This window comes from Leptidea sinapis, chromosome 21, assembly GCF_905404315.1.
Source record: "Leptidea sinapis chromosome 21, ilLepSina1.1, whole genome shotgun sequence".
NCBI lineage: Eukaryota > Metazoa > Arthropoda > Insecta > Lepidoptera > Pieridae > Leptidea > Leptidea sinapis.
Window position 1 is genome coordinate 13,242,249 of NC_066285.1, and position 19,164 is coordinate 13,261,412.

The 19,164-nt window shown below is 35.3% G+C and overlaps 1 protein-coding gene across 1 annotated transcript in view; it reads left to right on the forward strand.

The window, feature by feature from the left end:
• The first annotated feature begins 332 nt into the window (after positions 1 to 332).
• LOC126970564 (paired mesoderm homeobox protein 2B-like) overlaps positions 333 to 19,164 on the forward strand; it is a 57,043-nt gene continuing 38,211 nt past the window's right edge. Inside the window, exons 1-2 of the mRNA XM_050816541.1 lie at positions 333 to 715; positions 18,352 to 18,548. Of these exons, the coding sequence (XP_050672498.1) occupies positions 487 to 715; positions 18,352 to 18,548 (426 nt within the window). The 5' untranslated portion in view covers positions 333 to 486. The remainder of the gene's footprint in view (positions 716 to 18,351; positions 18,549 to 19,164) is intronic.

Consider the following 19,164-nt stretch of genomic DNA (forward strand, 5'->3'; position numbering starts at 1 on the left):
TTTAATTAAATGTGTATGGTCATTAATTAGCCACGTACCTGGATCGTTAATTACAACTTTTTTATTTTGCTCAATGACAAAGGAACTGTTGGCGAAAAGAAAAGTAGACGAGTGTCCTGACAAGCACCCCCGGGGGGTATACGCGGGGTGCGCGGCCCGGGGGGCGCCCGGAAGCTCTCAGCCAATGGGAGGCCGGTGGCGGCTCAGCTCGCGCACCCATTGGTCCGGCCGGGGGTGAGCGCCCCGCCCCCTCCTCGACACTCACCCTTATTGAATTAGGCTTATCATTCGATTTCGAGTGGGGCGAGCGCGCGGACCTCGGCGGCAAAAACTATCCTTGAGCTTCGATAGCATCTGTAATCGGTATAATTCAATATACTCGCTCATCCAATTATGCGGCTGTGAGCTCTCGCGGCTTTCGCAAAGACACGCGCCCCGCGCGGCGCTTCTTCTCTTCTCGCGTTACTTCGGACTATTATAAAAATCATGGAGTACGGGTATCTCAGCGGTGCCGGTGGAGGCTTCGATGGTGCGTGTTTGGGCTCGAGTGGCACGGAACTGTCTTGGGGCGACCTGGCCTCCTGCGGCCAGATGTCGCAGGCAGCCTACCGCTACCAGGGCATGCGGTACCAGCCACCTCCTCCTCAATGCGCGAGGCCGCAGGACGCCACAATGAGAAACCACCACATATTCCCGCCAGCTATGAATCTTCAACGTAAGTTGCAATTGAATTATATCCATTCCAAGTCCGAGTGCAAGCATGTTTTATAGAAAACGTTGTTGCATGAAGTTGATAATACTTTATTATATTTTGTTAAAATTTGAAACTTAAAAAATTACGTGTTGGCAGTAATAGTTATTGTGTCAAATAAAGTTTGTATTCCAACGTCTTCCTTTCTAAACCTTTTAAGAAAGTATTATTCACGATCTATAGTCTTATTTTGCCTACGACTACTGGAGAGAGACAAAAATGAGTCCACAACGTGGTAGAAACACTGCCTTACATTTGTAAAAGGTGATTCGTTGCCCCTAATACCTTAATTATTATTCAATTAATTAATTAATAATTACTATTCAAGACATTGTACATGGGCTGTTGGTCCACATCATCAATTGATCATTGAGCTACATACATTCTACATTCATAACCTTGTGACGTTTACTCTACTTATTAACATGTTAAAAACTGCTTCGTGTGTAATTGAATAAAAGATAATTTATTCAGAATTTCTTAACATTAACAAAATTGAGATAATATTTTAAAATACCTACATAATTTTAAACACGTGCCATATGATTGTTACTGCTTGTTGTAACAGAAGTCATCACTAGTAGTAGTAGTAATGGATGGTAGAGTAATGTGTCGTAGGGATTACTTTAAAAATGAGAGAGAGAAAGAGATGTAATACAGAGGAGGTAAGGTAAACTAAGTAAGGAGGTAAGTAAAGATTACTTCCACCAGGTCTGCGGGCTGTCAATATGGATTTAGAGCTGGAGTAGAAACAAGAGAGGCTTAATTTGTTATTTTGGGTTGTTGTTCAACCATGAAAAGATAAGCAGAAACTTTGATTAAGTGCTGCACCATCGTCTTGCGTATAACAGCCTTGAATAACATAGGGTTAGCTGCAAAGTACGTATCATCCAGAACTAGTACTGGAACCAAAGAGCGGCTGTCCATGTAGTGCGTAAACTCTCACCACTGTGGCGTCATGGTTAACGGGCGTATCGTCACCAATTTTAAATATGATATCTTAGATATAAAACATCTTGACTGTTGCTTCTCAATATATTCTTGATAATGTAATGTCTGTTTATGCCTATAAATGTGCCACATAAGTGTATTTACTAGAAACTGTCATAACCATAATGTTAACACCAGAAACCGACATAAACTTACTACTCGGCTAAGTCGAGTTAGTAAGTCTTTTGTGGGACGATGTATATGCTTTTAGAACAAGATCCCAGAAAATGTTCAAAACAAAAGTATTACGTTATTCAAAAGAATTGTTAAAAAACGTTTGCGTGGTACAGGTTTACTATGACAAACGACTTTCTTAATGATACCACATATTGGGAATGAAGCGACCGCCTTCAGGCTGTTAAATAATAAGTTTAATTGTAGAATGTTGCTTTGTTAACATATTTTTTTCGATGGAAAAAAAACACGCTGAGTTTGTTGCGCCCATTCTTCTCAGGTTTTCATGCTTTTTAGAATGGGTGGTAGTTTTTTACTTTCAATCTCCAAGACAAAAATTATGGAGGTCACAAAGAAGAAGCTTTAAGACCTGTTGTTTATGTAGACGGGAAGGTGTTGATCAATATCTGGGAATGAACTAGAATCACATGCGTCGCGGAGCTTCGCCGGCATCGCTCCTATGATTCCTCTGTTGCATGAGTTTGTTAGCGGCGGTGATCACTTAACACCAGATAAAAGAAAGTCCATCATATTGATCACCACGATTGAAGTTTCTTTAGATCCCCATCAGCTGGCCCGAGCTGGTTGTTGGTTTTAGGACTGCTTTGTAATATATAAAAGTATGTCTTAACAATTTGGAGAAAAATAAATTATTTGTATTTTATGTTTATGATAATACAAAGGAGTTTCTCTTTATGTAGAGGCGAAACAAGTTAATTAACACTCGAGATAACTCATAACATTTATATTATAATTATGAATTTCTGCTAAATAAAGTCTAATTTAGGATTTGTGAACACCTCTTAATCCATCCTACTTTTTATTTATTCCAATATAAATAGCGCGCAGTCCACATTATTAAGAAGGAAATGGTCACGGTTATAGCTAAAGTGTCAGTGTTAGCAACCATATAATGTCATGAATCGTTAATGTTTACTTTAAAATAATTATAAACATATTTATGTCTGTATGACAAGATCAGGAACGAGTACAGAAACTAAGTTAAACTTAGGTATTATTGACGGTATTTGTAATTATTATGTGGTTTTGAACAGCAAATAAATTAGATCTCTCATAAAAATAACTTATTTGTCCTTTAATCTTAAGCTCAATTTTTATTTATTATTTCATTATTATTAATTAATACTTCAGTGACGATATCTGGCAGTAACTGTTTTTGGTTTACATAAATCAAACTTGGATTGTTGAGCGAGAATACCTAGTCATCTAATGAAATCTATAATGAAAATGAACAATGGATAAAGTCGATGGATTTTTCAGCATATATACATGAGTAGTTTTTGATTTCGGATAAAGAGCAACACTTACTGTTCACAAGTGGATTATTTCAATTTATCGTAATTCCATAAATATAACATTTGGAGTAAATACTATAATAATAATACAAGGTAGTATTATGGATACCCAGTTTAGGTGTCGCAATTTGGTCTGAACACCAGACCGTATTTTTATTTGAGTCATTAAGAAAATCATTTATAGCTTATTAGCACTTTTGTAATATTTTTTTATAAATATTTTGTTAAATTCATTTTCGTTGTATACGTTTCGAATGTTGTCTGGCAAATTATTATATATTATTATAGACATAACATTAGGACTCGAGGTATGCATACCATCTTATTGCGGAAAGCTTAACTAATTTTTATGTCTTTCGGGAAATCGACGAGTATTATTTTCATTTTTTTTTTGTATTATAGTGTAAATTTCTTTTCACAAATAACCATATTTCGAAGATATAACATGGAATGTACGGTTAGGATATTACAAGGACAAGTGTATGTCAATACCCAAGTGATGAATAAATATAATGTGACAAATTGTAATGTTGACAAAAAGTAAACAATATATATCTCCAATTACTGTTTTCATAAATAATCGCGATTGTTACAGATTTATTTTGAGATTGAGAGAGAGATTGTTATATTTAAATACAGTAATTTTTAAAGGAATAAAACATTATTAAAACAAACGAATCGAATTAAAACAAAATTGTAATTGTATTTTTCACATTAGGTTTTTGTGTAAAAGTTAAATTTGTATTATTTATTATTTAACACGAGATTTCGTGACCTGTGTTGATAAGTTACGCAATTATCAGTTCCGACTAACGAATTATAATAAGATATTTAAAACGTTATTATCTTTAGGAGACACTTGCAGAGTGCAGGTATTATTAAAGCATTACTATAATAAAGTTCTCTTTTAATAATATTTTTAAAGGCCGGTAACGCTCCTGTGATTCTTTTGGTGTTCCAGGTGAATGTGTGCGGCGGTGATCACTTAACTTAGGTTATCTGATATAACCAGTACGCTTGCTAGTCCTCCTGTTCCTAAAAAAAAACTAGACTTTTTAATTTATCATCAATATTTATAATCTTATCATCGTGTATAGATAGTAATTAATAGTTAAAGGGTCTTTATCAGCAGGTTCTGTATGTACCTAAATCACAAAGAGAAACATTAAATTATCAACAATATTATTTTATTTCAAATTAATTTAAAATGTCATCCAAACATTAACATCTCGTCTCCAAAAATAACCAAAGTAAATAATTATTCTCATAATTGGTTTTTGAATAAAATTTCATAAGGTACTCAAGATTGAAATAGTTTGAAAAATACATTATTTTCAGAATTGATTATTTGCAAAAGTGTACACAAGTACGTAGATGTACTCGTTGTCACGTTCCAAAGCTCTTGTATTTCCTGAAGACATAGGATGGTGTCACTACCGTCCAAGTGGGTGGTATTTAAAATTAAAAATTTGAATAGACTTAAGGAGATCCAAGTGACAAGAACAGTGTCATAACAAAAACTATATATAAAATTGCAAAGTCCATCATCAGTCAGTATAATTGTGAAGTTTGTCAACAATAATGTAACAATTGTAATCGATATCTAGTTTTATCTTTGTTTTTTTATAAATAATAATTAGACGACAGTTAATTGAGCGCTCAATTAATATATTGAGAAAGTCCGCAGTGTGTATACTTTAGTATAACAAAGTTTTTTTCGACCAATTTCTCTGTAGTAGTATCTAGTAGTATAAGAAATGACATCAAAAAGAATTCTAAAGGAATCAATTTTAAGAAAATAAATGCCTTTTATGCCTTTACCACATACACCTATCTACACACGGACGTCCAGAAGATTATTTTTAATGTTATTAATAACTATGTTAAACATAATAATTGTTATTGAAATATATTTTATTTACATGACAGATTATTTGACTTGATGTAAGTGCACTCCTACCAACTTGAAAGTCCGATTAAAAAAAAATTAACAAAAAAACAACCGACTTCAAAAACCATATTCCAAACCAATAGGTATTATGTGCACTAAAAAGTATAAAAATAATTGCGTTTTTTTATACAATCTAATTAATTAATCTAATTCCAATTACGATTATTGTTATTTTTGGAATCGGAGTCCTTCAGCCGCGACCCGCTCTCGCATCTCGCCTCCTCACGACTCAAGCACATCTCACCTATAACTATGTATGTAGTTACAAACCTATCGTGTATTACACCGACTCCAAAAATTACAATAATCGTAACTAGAATTAGATTAATTAATTAGATTGAATAAAAATTTTAGTGCACATTATATCTATTGTTTTTTTTTATTTTATGATTTTAAGTGAATTTGAAGTACACTAACAAACAATTTGTCTAAATATGTGTGTGGTATTTAATTTAATTTTTCAATGCAGTAATGAACGTAAGTGTTTTGCAAATTGATTGCAGACAGAAATTCTGCCACAGATCGCACCCTTACTGTAAGTCGTTAAGGAGTCCCATTCATCATCATATTCGACTACGACAATTACTTGACCGTAACTATGTTATGGTAGATGACTTAAAAATCCGGATAGCATAAAAAAGATCCGGCCGAGTATCGTTAATTTGAAGAGTTCCGTTACTTTGTCATGGATTCCGTAATCCTAAACAAACTATCTTTGAAGTATATCCTTTCCAATAAAAAAAGAATCATCGAAATGGGTTGGCGCGATATTGATTTATTCGTAAATTTATCATCCACTTTGCTATACGTATGTATAGCAAATTTAAGACTTTTATGGTTTTATCATGGATGCCATTGTCAGATCTGGACCAAATTACAATGGGAACACACGGAAATTATCAAAATCGGTTCACCCAGTCGAAAGTTTTGAGGTAACAAACATAAAAAAAGGACATACCGACGAAATGAGAACCTCCTCCTTTTTTGGAGTCGGTTAAAAATCAGTTTCAGTTTCGAGAAAACTGCTATTTAAGACATGTCGAGAGTAGAACACAACCTTAACGTTTCCTTTATGAGGCGTACAATAACCATGATATTTGCAACGATAATATTAAGTTTTGTGGTAAATCTCGTTATTTTGTGTTTATTATATTTTTCTATAAGAAAGCATATTAAAATATTTTTGGGTTCAGGCTATAGCTAAATCCAGTGTCCTGATGTTTGTTCCCAGTGAACTCCTAAACGAATGAACGGATTTTAATGGGGATTACTTCATGGAGTACAGTTTAGTTCACCTTGAGAGATGAGATAAGTTTTTATTTCGATTTGGGACCCATAATTATTTTTATTTTCAATATTTGTTTTGTGTGGAAATATTTTCTATGAACGATTTTATTGACTCACGGTTTGACAGTTCTGTTGCGAAACAATTTCTTTATAAGAGAGGGATTATATTTTACGAAATAATTCTTGAATATTATAATTAAATATTATTGAATAATTCATAAAAAACAGTATTTTATATAATAAGCACAATCAACGTGTGTCGGGTCAGCTAGTATACTTATATAATTTATTTTATATAATTTAGTAAAAGAAATAGCTATTATATTTTAGGCTGTGAGTAATGACTGAGCACGGCGAGAGGGACGCTTTAATATGTCAACATGTTACGGACTGGTCTATTAGATGGTTCTCAGAATTGGGTCAAAGATAGAATTAAGAAACATTTCATTTGTGCTTGGAAGCTCGGATAACGGAGAAGAATGTAAGTTAGTAACAAGTTTGATAGCACAGTACAGTGTTCACGTTGAAGCAGGCGTCCTGAGCGTGTTCTGTGTCCCCATCCCGTGTGCGGCCGGCGACCGGCGACAGTCCCGACACAGAGCGGGCTCGTCTGGGCGGGGGGAGGCTCCCAGTTCTAGCTGAGTGAGCGATTGCGCCCCTAATTGGCGCCGGCGTCCGCGAGAATCTTGAGGGGAGGACAGAGAAGCAGGACTCCTCTGCCAGGATAAGGACCCTCCCCAGACTGCACCCACTAAACATAATATTTCAATTCGGGCGTTCATGTAATCTGGAGTAAACCGGGATGATTCTCGTTAATCATACAGAAATTAATTACAAGTTGGTGTATTAATTGTTACACCTTCATAAATTTTGGCGCGAATTTCGAACATCGAGATTAGGTTCAATGTTTGTATGTTATATTTTTACTGTTTTTTTCGTCTTTGTAATAATGCAAGTACGTTTTAAAATAAATAACAGTTATAACTCAAAAAAGTAGTAGATTCAGAAGATAACAAATATTATATATTGCCAAAGATATATTATATTATATCTTTATCTTTTATGAAACGCTACAATATTTATCAAAGTTTCACGGTTTATTAAAAATATGGACCTTACTAATATACATAACTAAATAATACAAATAAATACCTATATTAAATATATTATATATTTTGAAGCGAGGACATGTTTGCATATAAAGAGATGTAACTTGATTTAAAACGAGGAGGAGAAAATATGTAAAACGGTTTTCAAAAGCAATGCAGACATCTCTGTTATGTGTCCCCGGTACGTTGGTATGTAAGTGGACGGGTTAATTCAATTTATATTTGTATAGAGAGCAATATCTTATCGGATCATGTGATCTGTTCGTCCCAGCGAACTATACTACAGTTGAGTGGGCCATAAAAAAGGCAATATCTTACAGTTGAAGTGCGACGCTACGATCGTAACTTCTACAATGTTATGTTATTCTAGAGATTCTTTCAAGAGAAAATTCTATTCTAACTATTGATTTGTACTTTTGTAGACGAGTTGTACTTACATGTTTCTTGTAGTAGGGCTCCCTAGCAGAATAACAATGTCTATATATATATTCTCATTTATAAAGTAAAGCACACACAACGAATATCTTACTTTTGGTTGTGATATCAATTACGATAAGGTAGTGTTTTACTCTCAACATGTCTAAAATAGCAGTTTTCTCGAAACTGAAATTGTTTTTTTTATATCAGACTTACAAGTTGGTAGGAGGTAGGAGTGCACTTGATACAAGTCAAATAATCTGTGATGTAAATACTTATTATTTAAAAAAAAAAAAAAAAAAATCTTTTCTGGACGTCCGTGTGTAGATAGGTGTATGTGGTAGAGAGATTGATCAATTTTTTTTTTTATTTTACTAAAGTACTGCGGACTTTCTCAATTAATATGGGTGTTCAATTCACTTGTTTAATTATTATTTATAAAAAACTAAATTACGACTGTGTATATTTTGGTATATATCCATTTTAATATAGTATTATGTACTATTTTCTTCCTCACATTAGAAAAAAGTGGAAAATGAGAAATTTTGGCCCTTCTGAAGCAGAGCCGACGTTTTAGATGACGTCAAAAAGAAACCTAACCTATCGATATTGAGAAATAGTATTTTGGGCAGAAAGGACAAAACGACATGTTTCACGTTCGTTTCATACGATTTATCTTTATCATTCCCTCAGGGATCTAACTCTATCAGGGAAATTTCTTATTCTGATTGCTTTTCGATTCTCAGTATATAATATATATTGTACATACATAAATATATATTCATTATTATGTACGTTTTGACGTCATCACTAACATAAAGATCTTGGAATGGTCGCCCTCCCATCACCCCGCTTTAGGTTTTTGATATTGGCAGGAATTCTACTATATATAGGAATTATATACTAGGTTTTTAAAATATATCCATATAGAGTTATAAATGTAACTTTTTTTATGAAAAAAAGGGACGAGATGAGCAGGACGTTCAGCTGATGGTAATTGATACGCCCTACCCATTACAATGCAGTGCCGCTCAGGATTCTTGAAAAACCCAAAAATTCAGAGCGGCTCTACAATTGCGCTCGTCACCTTGGGACATAAGATGTTAAGTATCATTTGCCCAGTTTTTTCACTAGCTACGGCGCCCTTCAGACCGAAACACAGTAATGTTTACACATTACTGCTTCTTGCCATAAATAGGCACCCATAATCTAGCCGGCTTCCTGTGCAAAGGAGCCTCCCACTGGTTAACTGTAAATAATTTGGGCACCTCCTCCCACAGTTATGTTATAATATTATTAAATCATCATCAGCTGCTCGTGTGTCTCGTCTGATGAGTCCACATTGGTTACTGAACACCGCACGTCATACAACAGTTGTATACTCTGGAATGATAGCCAGTAACAGTAATTCTTAGCATAAGATTATTTTATTTATAACTTAAGCATTCATTTCTTTTATTCTGTAGGTGTTAATATTTTATTGATACCATTACGCAAATTCACTCACATGTTTATTTGCAAATATAAAACAAATTGATCTTTTACATTACTCGCAGGCTTTTACGAGTGTATCGTGTGAGTGCCTTTATATAACTAGTAAAAGTTACAACCTCACCATTTACCTAATAATAATATATACGAGCCGCAAACATTATGTACTTTTAAATATTATAACCTTTCTGATTATTAATCTTGATCTTAATTAAGATTTGGTTTCTTTTGGTATTCGGCTCTAAAATACTGTAACCTTCATTCATCTCGCATATTATTTGTTCAGTATCATCATAAACCTCAGATAATAACTAATATTATAGATATTTACATTTTGTTTCGATTCATTGTTATTGTTTACGATTCTTGATTCTTAATGACTTTATTTACCATTTAGTTCATCCATTTTTGTTTTCACAAACCGGATTAAAAACCTATTGAAAATCTGTAGTACCCATGTCGTTAAAAATCTTAAACAAACGTAACTCAAGTCAAAACGAACTCTACGAAGCTTTTGTCCCAATCGAAAAAATGAAAATAAAGTATCTTGTATGTTTAAGAAAGTGTTTCTTATAATATGTCCACCGCTGAATATGATTGATATAACTTTGAATTATCACGTGTTAATATCATTTTAAGCGGCGTATTAAACTCATACTTCACACCGTCATTGTCGTCGTTGGTATTTCTCATATTGGCGAGGGTGTTTGGAGCGGACATTAATCTAAACCCTTCCCGCGGCTCCGGACGCCGTATGGCGATGACGCGCAGACAACGCTTACATTATGAATGTCGGGAAACTTCGTACACGACGCGGGAAAAATGAGCCCGCGACCTCCTGGGCTATATGATGTTCTAGCAGATTGTTAACTTAATACAATGTGGACTCAGATCTGATTTTATGTTATGCTTAATTTGGATGTCACTTACTATATGTATATACGCTTATACGTTCTTTAATTATTCATCAATTATAAACATATAGTTACCAACCTACTCTTCATAATCAAATTGCACCTGATTTGTAGAGAGGTGCAGGTGGTCGCAGGTGGTCGGATATTACAGACTTACATTTGCCAGACTTACTTCCCCACCTTCTGTCACTCAACACTTACATATTCAAATTTAATATTTTATTTAAAAGTTAAATTACCTAACTAAAAAAATGAAAATGGCCATGTAGTTCATCTAATAAAAACAGGTATGATATTGCTCATCGAACTGAAAACTTCAAACATTTATTTAAAAGTAAAATATAAACTAACTATGTGAAGGAATTTTCAGATTGTTATTCGTCCATTGTAGTAATTATATACAACACATATGTTTTTTTTGTAAATATGTGCCTTATTACTCATAAAATAGACACTAATAATAACTATTCACTTAACGCATATGAACGCATTAACAAGTTGGTTATTCGAGCTTGATATAATTAACGGAGGCTGTGTAATCCAATTTAGAGGTAGCTTAACTCACGGTTGATATCAGCTGCGAATAATTAATTGATCTTCGGTGATAATTGAGCGCCACGTGCACAGCTTCTCAATCATATATTAAATGAGTGAGATAGATAGATATATAACAGCTGATTAAGTATCTTGTATCGTAAATATACAGTAAAAGTTATAATACGGGTTAAAGTATGAAATTGCGGTTTTATTGTAAAAGGTACTTCGAATTGACATAGAACCTTCATAGTTTGAGATTTTAGAGTGAAACTTTTTTCATATGGTACTTTGTATTTTTTCTTTTAAAAAATTTGGAACATTCGATTATCGACTTTCAGTTGTTTTTTTTAGTCAAGAAAAATGGATACATCTGAAATATGAGTGACTTTTGAACACGAGTTACAACGCGGAACTAACACGGCGGAAACAGCTCGCAATATCAATGTTGCGCTTGGAGAGAGGTCTGATAATGAACGCATCGTGCGATTTTGGCTTAAACGGTTTCGTGATAGAAACTTTGATTTGAAGAACGAACCACGTGAAAGACCACCCACATAGGTGAATAACAAGGAATTGAAAGAGAAGGTGGATGCCGATCCGATGCAGACTACCCAGGAATTAGTGGCATGGTTTAACGTTACCTTATATTGTTGATTTTGACTAATTTGAGTCAAATAAAGAAGATAAAAAAATAGGTGCCTTATGATTTCACTGATCTGCAGAAAGAAACGCGTGTTGAAACTTGTATTGCCTTGTTGAATAGATACAGAAATAAAGGAATATTGGTTCAAATTGTGACATGCGATGAAAAGTAGTTTCCTTATTATAACCGTAAGCGAAAAATGCAATGGATGACCCTAGGTGAAACGCCGTAACAGTGTCCTAAAGCAAAACTTACCAATAAAAATTCACTATAGTTTTCTCCAATTTGGTCGAGCAATAATGGCAGAAGTCTACTGTGCCGAACTCCAAACAATGATAGCAAAACTAGCAGTAAAACAGCCACAACTCATAAATCGATATTCACCATTATTGCTCCATGATAACGCGAGCCGTCATACAGCACGAGAAACCGTTTTAACTCTACAGTAACTGCAATCAGAAACCATTCGACTACGTATTCGCCAGACCTTGCTTCATCGGACCACCATTTTTTAGTGATTTGAACAATTTTCTACAAAATGCTTTCACACAGTTTGTTAAATTTAGACCAGCACAGTTCTATCGCAATGGCATAAATGACCTTCCTTATAGATGGCAGAAATGTATAGATAACCATGGTAATTATTTTGATTAAATAAATGTGTTAAATAAAAAAAGAATTCCAATGTTTCAGTACAAATCGATAGTTTATTATATATATATATGTATATATATACATATATAGATTTCAAGTTATAAGCCTTACTTAATAGTAATTGCAAATAACAAACTTTTCATTTAGCCTTCAACACAATAAAAACAACAATCCCGATTCATACATATATTATAATATTTTTGGCCACTAACTTACAACCTATTTCATTATATTTCGTTGTTTTCCTAGAAACTATTTACTGTTTTTGCACTGTAAAAAGTTTAAACTATTTACTAACCAGTGAACTATAAAAACCAATTTAAACCATTATTATGATATCATACAGGAATTGAACCCAAGAGGAGATTATAAGTCCTACAAGATTGGTATACCTGTGGCAGCTTATGAGGTATGCTTTTCAGCTGAAGCCTGGCCCATAAACGCCAGAATTAAGGATTGGGTTACCCACCAGAAGGCAACAATCAATGACGCTACCAAGGTTCCTGTTACTAGAGGCAAGAAACAGCCCTTTCGTTCAGCGTAGTCGTCATAAAACCGTTAAAATCTTCTACCAGAACGTCCGCGGTCTGAAAACGAAATTGCGTATGTGGCGGAATAATTTAGCAATGAATGATTGTGATATTGTAGCCGCTACGGAAACATTTCTTGATGGCTCTGTGGAGACTGCTGAGCTTGAATGTGCAAATTGGAGTATAGGTTATAGGGTTATAGGTAAATTGGAGTATTCTACGCAGGGATAGAGACACGCCATGTGGTGGTTTGGCGCTTGCTGCCCGTTCCCCTGTCAAATTGAGCAGATGCCATGAACTGGAGACCGACAATAGTGAAGATCTCTGGGCGTCCTTTTCCCGGCATGGTTATCGGTTCTACGTTTGTGTTGTATACATTAAACCAAGTGCTAGAGACTGTGATTATATGGAGTGGTTTTGTAAGGTGGAGCACACAATTACTGTGCTAAAAGCACCAATTCTAATATTAGGTGACCTCAATTTAAATAGTGCATCCGTAAATATTAATAATTATTATTGTTATTTTTTATCATATTGTAATCTGTCTGAGAACAACATTATCAAAAATATGTTTGGAGGTATGCTTGATGTAATTCTGGTTCGAGAGAGCGATGTGTGTGGAGGGGTGCGTGTTATAACTGCTGAAGGTATAGTTCTGCCCGACGCGTATCATCCACCATTAGAGATTGAAGTCAGGCTCGACACATTTCGCCGTTCAGATTTTCTTGAGCCATCTAATATAAATCCTTGCAGGGACTGAAATTTTGGTCGATGCGATTATGAGCTTTTTTCTGCATTAATCGAGGCAAATTTTTGGCGTACAGTTCTGCAGGCCCATACTGTGAGAGTTTTTTGGTCTTTGACCAGTGCATGCCTAGGAAACGACGTAAAGCATGCCATAGTAAACGTTACCCCGTTTGGTTTACGAGTGATATTATCCGAGATATCAAGTGTAAGATGAAGTTGCATAGATTATGGAAATGTTCTAACTCACCAGAAATATACAGAAGATTCTCAGAACTTCGAGCAGATCTTAAAACCCGAATAGAGTCATCTTATTGCGACTATATTAAGTATATTGAAGTTAACATCAAAGCCAACCCTCGCGGTTTTTGGAGTCACGTTTCAAGCCTTCGCACTAAAGGTGGATTTGAACCTAGTTTGACTTTTGAGGGGCAAACTTTTTCAGATGTTGCTGCAGATGCTTTCGCCAACTTTTTTTCAAGCACATTTTTGCCAGATGTACCTGTACTCGATACAGATGAAGCTTATGGTTTCGATAGGACGTATGACAGCAATTATGTAAACATCTTTCATATTACACCTGATGATGTCATAGGTGGAATCAACCAGTTGAAGCAGAGCAGTTCCGTAGGACCAGATTGTATTCCTCCTGCAGTTCTAAAGCTGGCAAAAAAGAACTTTTGTATGCCTCTTTGTCATATTTTCAATCTTGCCTTGGAATCGGGAGAATATCCGTCCCAATGGAAGTTGTCGAGAGTTACCCCAATACCAAAAAGCTCTGATAAATCGAAAGTTGAAGAGTACCGTCCTATTGCAGTGTTGTCTTCGCCCGCAAAGGTATTTGAAAGCATTATTCACAACTACATATACGCGCAAGTGGACAAATGCATTTGTGGCGAACAGCATGGTTTTAGACCGAAAAGATCTGTAGACACTAACTTGTTGTCACTAGTTGATTTTATCTCGGACAAACTAGATCGTGGTTCTCAGGTTGACGTGCTCTACTTTGACTTCCAGAAAGCATTTGACAGGGTCAATAATGACATTGTTACAAAAACTTAGCGCTATTGGCTTTGCACCGAGACTTCTCCGACTTATCGCAGACTACTTGCGTGACCGTCAACAATATGTCCGGCTTGGTCTGTTCGAATCCAATCATTACCACACGTGATCTGGAGTTAGTCAGGGATCAATACTGGGGCCTCTTCTGTTTCTTTTAATGATAAATGATCTTCCAGATGTGCTTGATAATTCTCGGTGTCTCCTTTATGCTGATGACCTGAAACTCTTCAAAGAAATCAAATCTGATTCAGATTGCATGGCACTCCAAAATGATGTGCAAGCTGTGTTCCAGTGGAGCTTTAGGAACCGTATGGCATTTAATACGTCCAAATGCTATGCCATGACTTTCGGTCGAAAGTGGTGCCCAATAGAGTTTGATTACTAAATTGGTGGTGATTCGATATCTCGACCAGAAACTATCAAAGACCTGGGTGTCACATAAAGAAAGAGAAGAAAAGACTTTCGGTCGAAAGTGGTGCCCAATAGAGTTTGATTACAAAATTGGTGGTGATTCGATATCTCGACCAGAAACTATCAAAGACCTGGGTGTCACATAAAGAAAAAAAAGAAAGTTAACCTTCCATGATCATATTACCACTCTGGCCAAGGAATCCTATAGAATTTTAGGCTTTGTTTTGAGGAATTCTGGGGATTTCACATCTGAACCAGTCATAAAGCTTTTATTTGGTGCTTTAGTACGCAGCAAGCTAGAAACAGCTATGTGTGTGTGGAATCCGCATGAAAGTACTTACGTACTCCTTCTCGAAAAGGTGCAAAAAGCTTTTCTTAGGTACCTTTACAAACGTACGCATGGATACTACCCCTATATGTATCCCACAAATTTTCTTCTGGCTACATTAGGCTCCAACTCCCTCGAGGTTAGGCGAAAACGACGTCAGCTCACAGTTATGTGCAGAGTTCTCAGAGGTGATATAGATGCGCCGAGTTTGCATGTTGAGCTATGTAGAATCTTTGTACCGGACAATTACTGTTCGAGGCGCAGGCATAGGTTGTTCTCGAGTCCGACACAACGTACTGTGGCTCGCACCAACTCACCTATACCGAGGTCTCTCTCTGCTCTCAACGCTCTTCTCGAAGCCAACCCTACTTGTGATTTATTTGCGGATGGATGGCAGACGATTTTAACAGAGTGCTTGCGTTTTTGTGAGAGGAATGGATGAACGGTATTTGGATGTTAATTAATTGCTAGTTATTTACAGTAAACTTTGTATTTATTAACTATTATTTGTGTAATATGTCTAGTTTGTAATTTATTCTTACTTTGATATTGTAATTGGCTTACGTCGTTTTATTAAAGTATATACAAATAAAAAAAAATAAGATAAACGTAATGATTCTCGATTGTGACCCATGAACATTGAACAGCCAACTCTAATTAAACTCCATAAGAACGGAATATTGCGAAGATCCTCTTCATTAGGCTCTGAAAATTGTGTGCGGCAGGTGGAGGGGGGGGAGAGTGCGGGGTATAGCCCCCCCACCCCGTTGGCCCCCGCCCGCACCTTCTATTAATAATGTAAATGAGACCGCAGCCTGGCCAAGAAGCGAGTCTCGATTAATTCCGGTTCATTTGAGGTAATTGTCGCCGGCGGGTTGTGGTCCTTGTGCCCGCTATCACAATATAACTGTATTATGATATTTGTGGGTGACTGCAGTCTATGAATGTTTAGTAAATGTCGCACCAGACAGTTAGGTATTGTGAGACATCGAATGCAATCATCTATTTAGAGAAGTCGCGTGTTCATGAGACACTTGATTCGTTCACACTCACAATGTTACTCAGAAAGGTCATTTAAAAGGCGGGCGCTGATTGATATTATGATCATAATTAAATGGGGTAAGACTGTTATGGATAGATGGGTGAGTCATTCACGCGTTCGGTTTTTTCACTTCCATAATTTGAGTCGCACAAGTTTAATAAATAATTATAAATATTTAGAAAAAATTACACTGTACAATGAACATCAGTAAAAATGTATCAGGGCGAGGTTAGTAATACTAAAAACAACAATTTTTTGTTGTTCTTTACTTATAAAGTTTTATGGTTATAATTGTGTATAAATCGTTCTGACTGACCAAGGTCCTTTAGTCCAGTACAGCCAACTTTACCAGAACAAGCATTAGCCCCGCGTGACAGCTCAACACTCTTTTCACAAAATGCTTCTGCGCGCCTTAGCAAGTTTTGACTTCAAAGAATTATAATTACTCTTAAGTAAGTGCACCTATTAACCTAAACGCATTAACTTCGACCTCTTTCAATGCAAGTATTGAAAATCTTCTGCAACACATTTTGTTGAAGAGAAGAAAAGACGAACGAGACGTTCATGTAATGATAAGTGATACGCCCTGTCTATTTTAAGCCACTAACGATTCTTGATTAAACCCACAATTCTGATCTATCTCGAGCTCGTCAATTGAACTAATCTAACTTGATGTAATCATTGTTTAATTAATTGTTTTCTGGCTCAATTCGAACTGAAGGCAGTTCGGTAGTGAAGATTGCAATTTTCGTCAAGCTAGGGCACGGTGCGCTACGACGTGCTACGACGCTACGGAGGCGAAGGAAGGGATCGATACTGGGCCGAGCGACAACGCCGTTACGGTTTTTCTACTAAGCTTTACGTGACAATAGTGATATTGTTTTACCAATCTTTACATTTTCTCTTAAACTTACGCAAAGTAAACAATTTCTGAATCAATAGTAAGGTCTAGTGTTCCATAATCTATTTAATCTACAGAATAATATAGTGAATTGGCAATTGAATACAAAAATAATATTATGTGACTGGTAAATATTTTCATGACTATGATATTTTTTTAGTATCAAATGATTAAATGAGTTTCCTTTATTAACTCATTGTCCAATGCCTCTATATATTTCAATATTATAATATGGATATATTATTGTCGTTATTCTTAGAGTATGTTGTCCATGTTCATTTATAAATATACATCTTTTATTTCATTTAATATAAAGAAGTGAAGACCTATTTTATAACAATGCGGTCGCGGCTAGGTGTCATATAGGTTATATAACAAAGAAATGCAGAAAGATAAAATTTATTAAACTTAATAATTCATTGGTTATGTTCTTACTGGCGAAGTTGAGAAACTACTACAGACAAGTAAACTGACGTGACAGTTTAACACGAAACATCAAATGATACAAGTTACTGTGTTACTCCTCATCACCTTATGATTTATATTACAAGTTAATCAAATGATATATTACGACCACGGCGCGAAAAATATAAATAATTGTAAAGTATTATGTCTTGTTTTAATTAAATGTATCTATATATCCAAATGTACTCACGAAAACAAATAAAGAGTAGTTACTTTGTTGTATCCACCGTTGTCTAGTCCGTAGGTATCTACCAAAGCAGGGTGAGAACGCCCCTCAGAGAAAAGTCAAAATGGCCGCTTTTACACAACCTGCTTCGTGTCTTTCAGTGAATTATTGCTAATGTCACACAGAACTTGCTGGTCATTCCTATTTTGGTATTCTGTGAACATGAAATAAGTCCATCTTCGATTAATACATGAAGTTTAAGCGTTTATTAAATACGGGAACTTCAACCATTTGATATTTCTACATCTACTATAAATATTTTATAATATAATATAATATAATATTTCGTAGCATTTAGTTAAATAATTTGTAATTTTTGCTAGCGGTAGGTTTACCTAAGATAGTAATAATCTTCACCTTAAAATAAACAAATCAAAAGTTGATGAATAAGATTAATTTTGGTTACAGCGGGACTGCCATACAAAGTATACGGAGGTCATGAGGGCTCATTAACAGAAAAAAGAAAACAGAGACGCATCAGGACGACGTTCACGTCAGCACAGCTGAAAGAATTAGAGAGAGCCTTCCAGGAGACGCACTACCCTGATATATACACGAGAGAAGAAATAGCGATGAAGATTGACTTGACGGAAGCAAGAGTACAGGTACGTCGTGATATGTTCGTATTAACAAGTTAGGACTCAAAGAATTATAGCTTGGGTTTAATATTAAATTTGATTAAAGATGATTTGAATGATGTGATCACCGCCGGGTTTTTTCATGGCAAAAACATAATATACGTGCACGACTCAATTCCGTCTTTTCCGAATGCTTTTAGATTTATATTTGTTTTAATTGCAAAATACAACTTCGATTTGAAATTACTCGAATTTTAAAACACATTTTAATAACTAATTTAAAACTTAATGTTATTATTTTATAACGTAACAATTATTTTGGTATAAGGACAGCTTCACATTGAATATGTATTAACACTACTCTCTAATAACGACAAGGTTTATAGTAAAATTTATTTATGATAACAAGTAAAGCCACTGTTCAGCAAAATGCTTACAATAAATATTTAGGCCAGTTTTCCCACTGGAGAGAAAAAAATATTGTTTCAACTTTCCGACCGTCACTGTATTTCCACAGTCCAATTAGTGTCCGTTAATTTGGCTGCGGCAGACGCGAATGGAGAAAAAAACGAAAGTATTCAGGGCTCCAGCTAATTTGATAAGAGACGCTCATTTTTATTTAAGTCGAGCTCGACAGGCACGT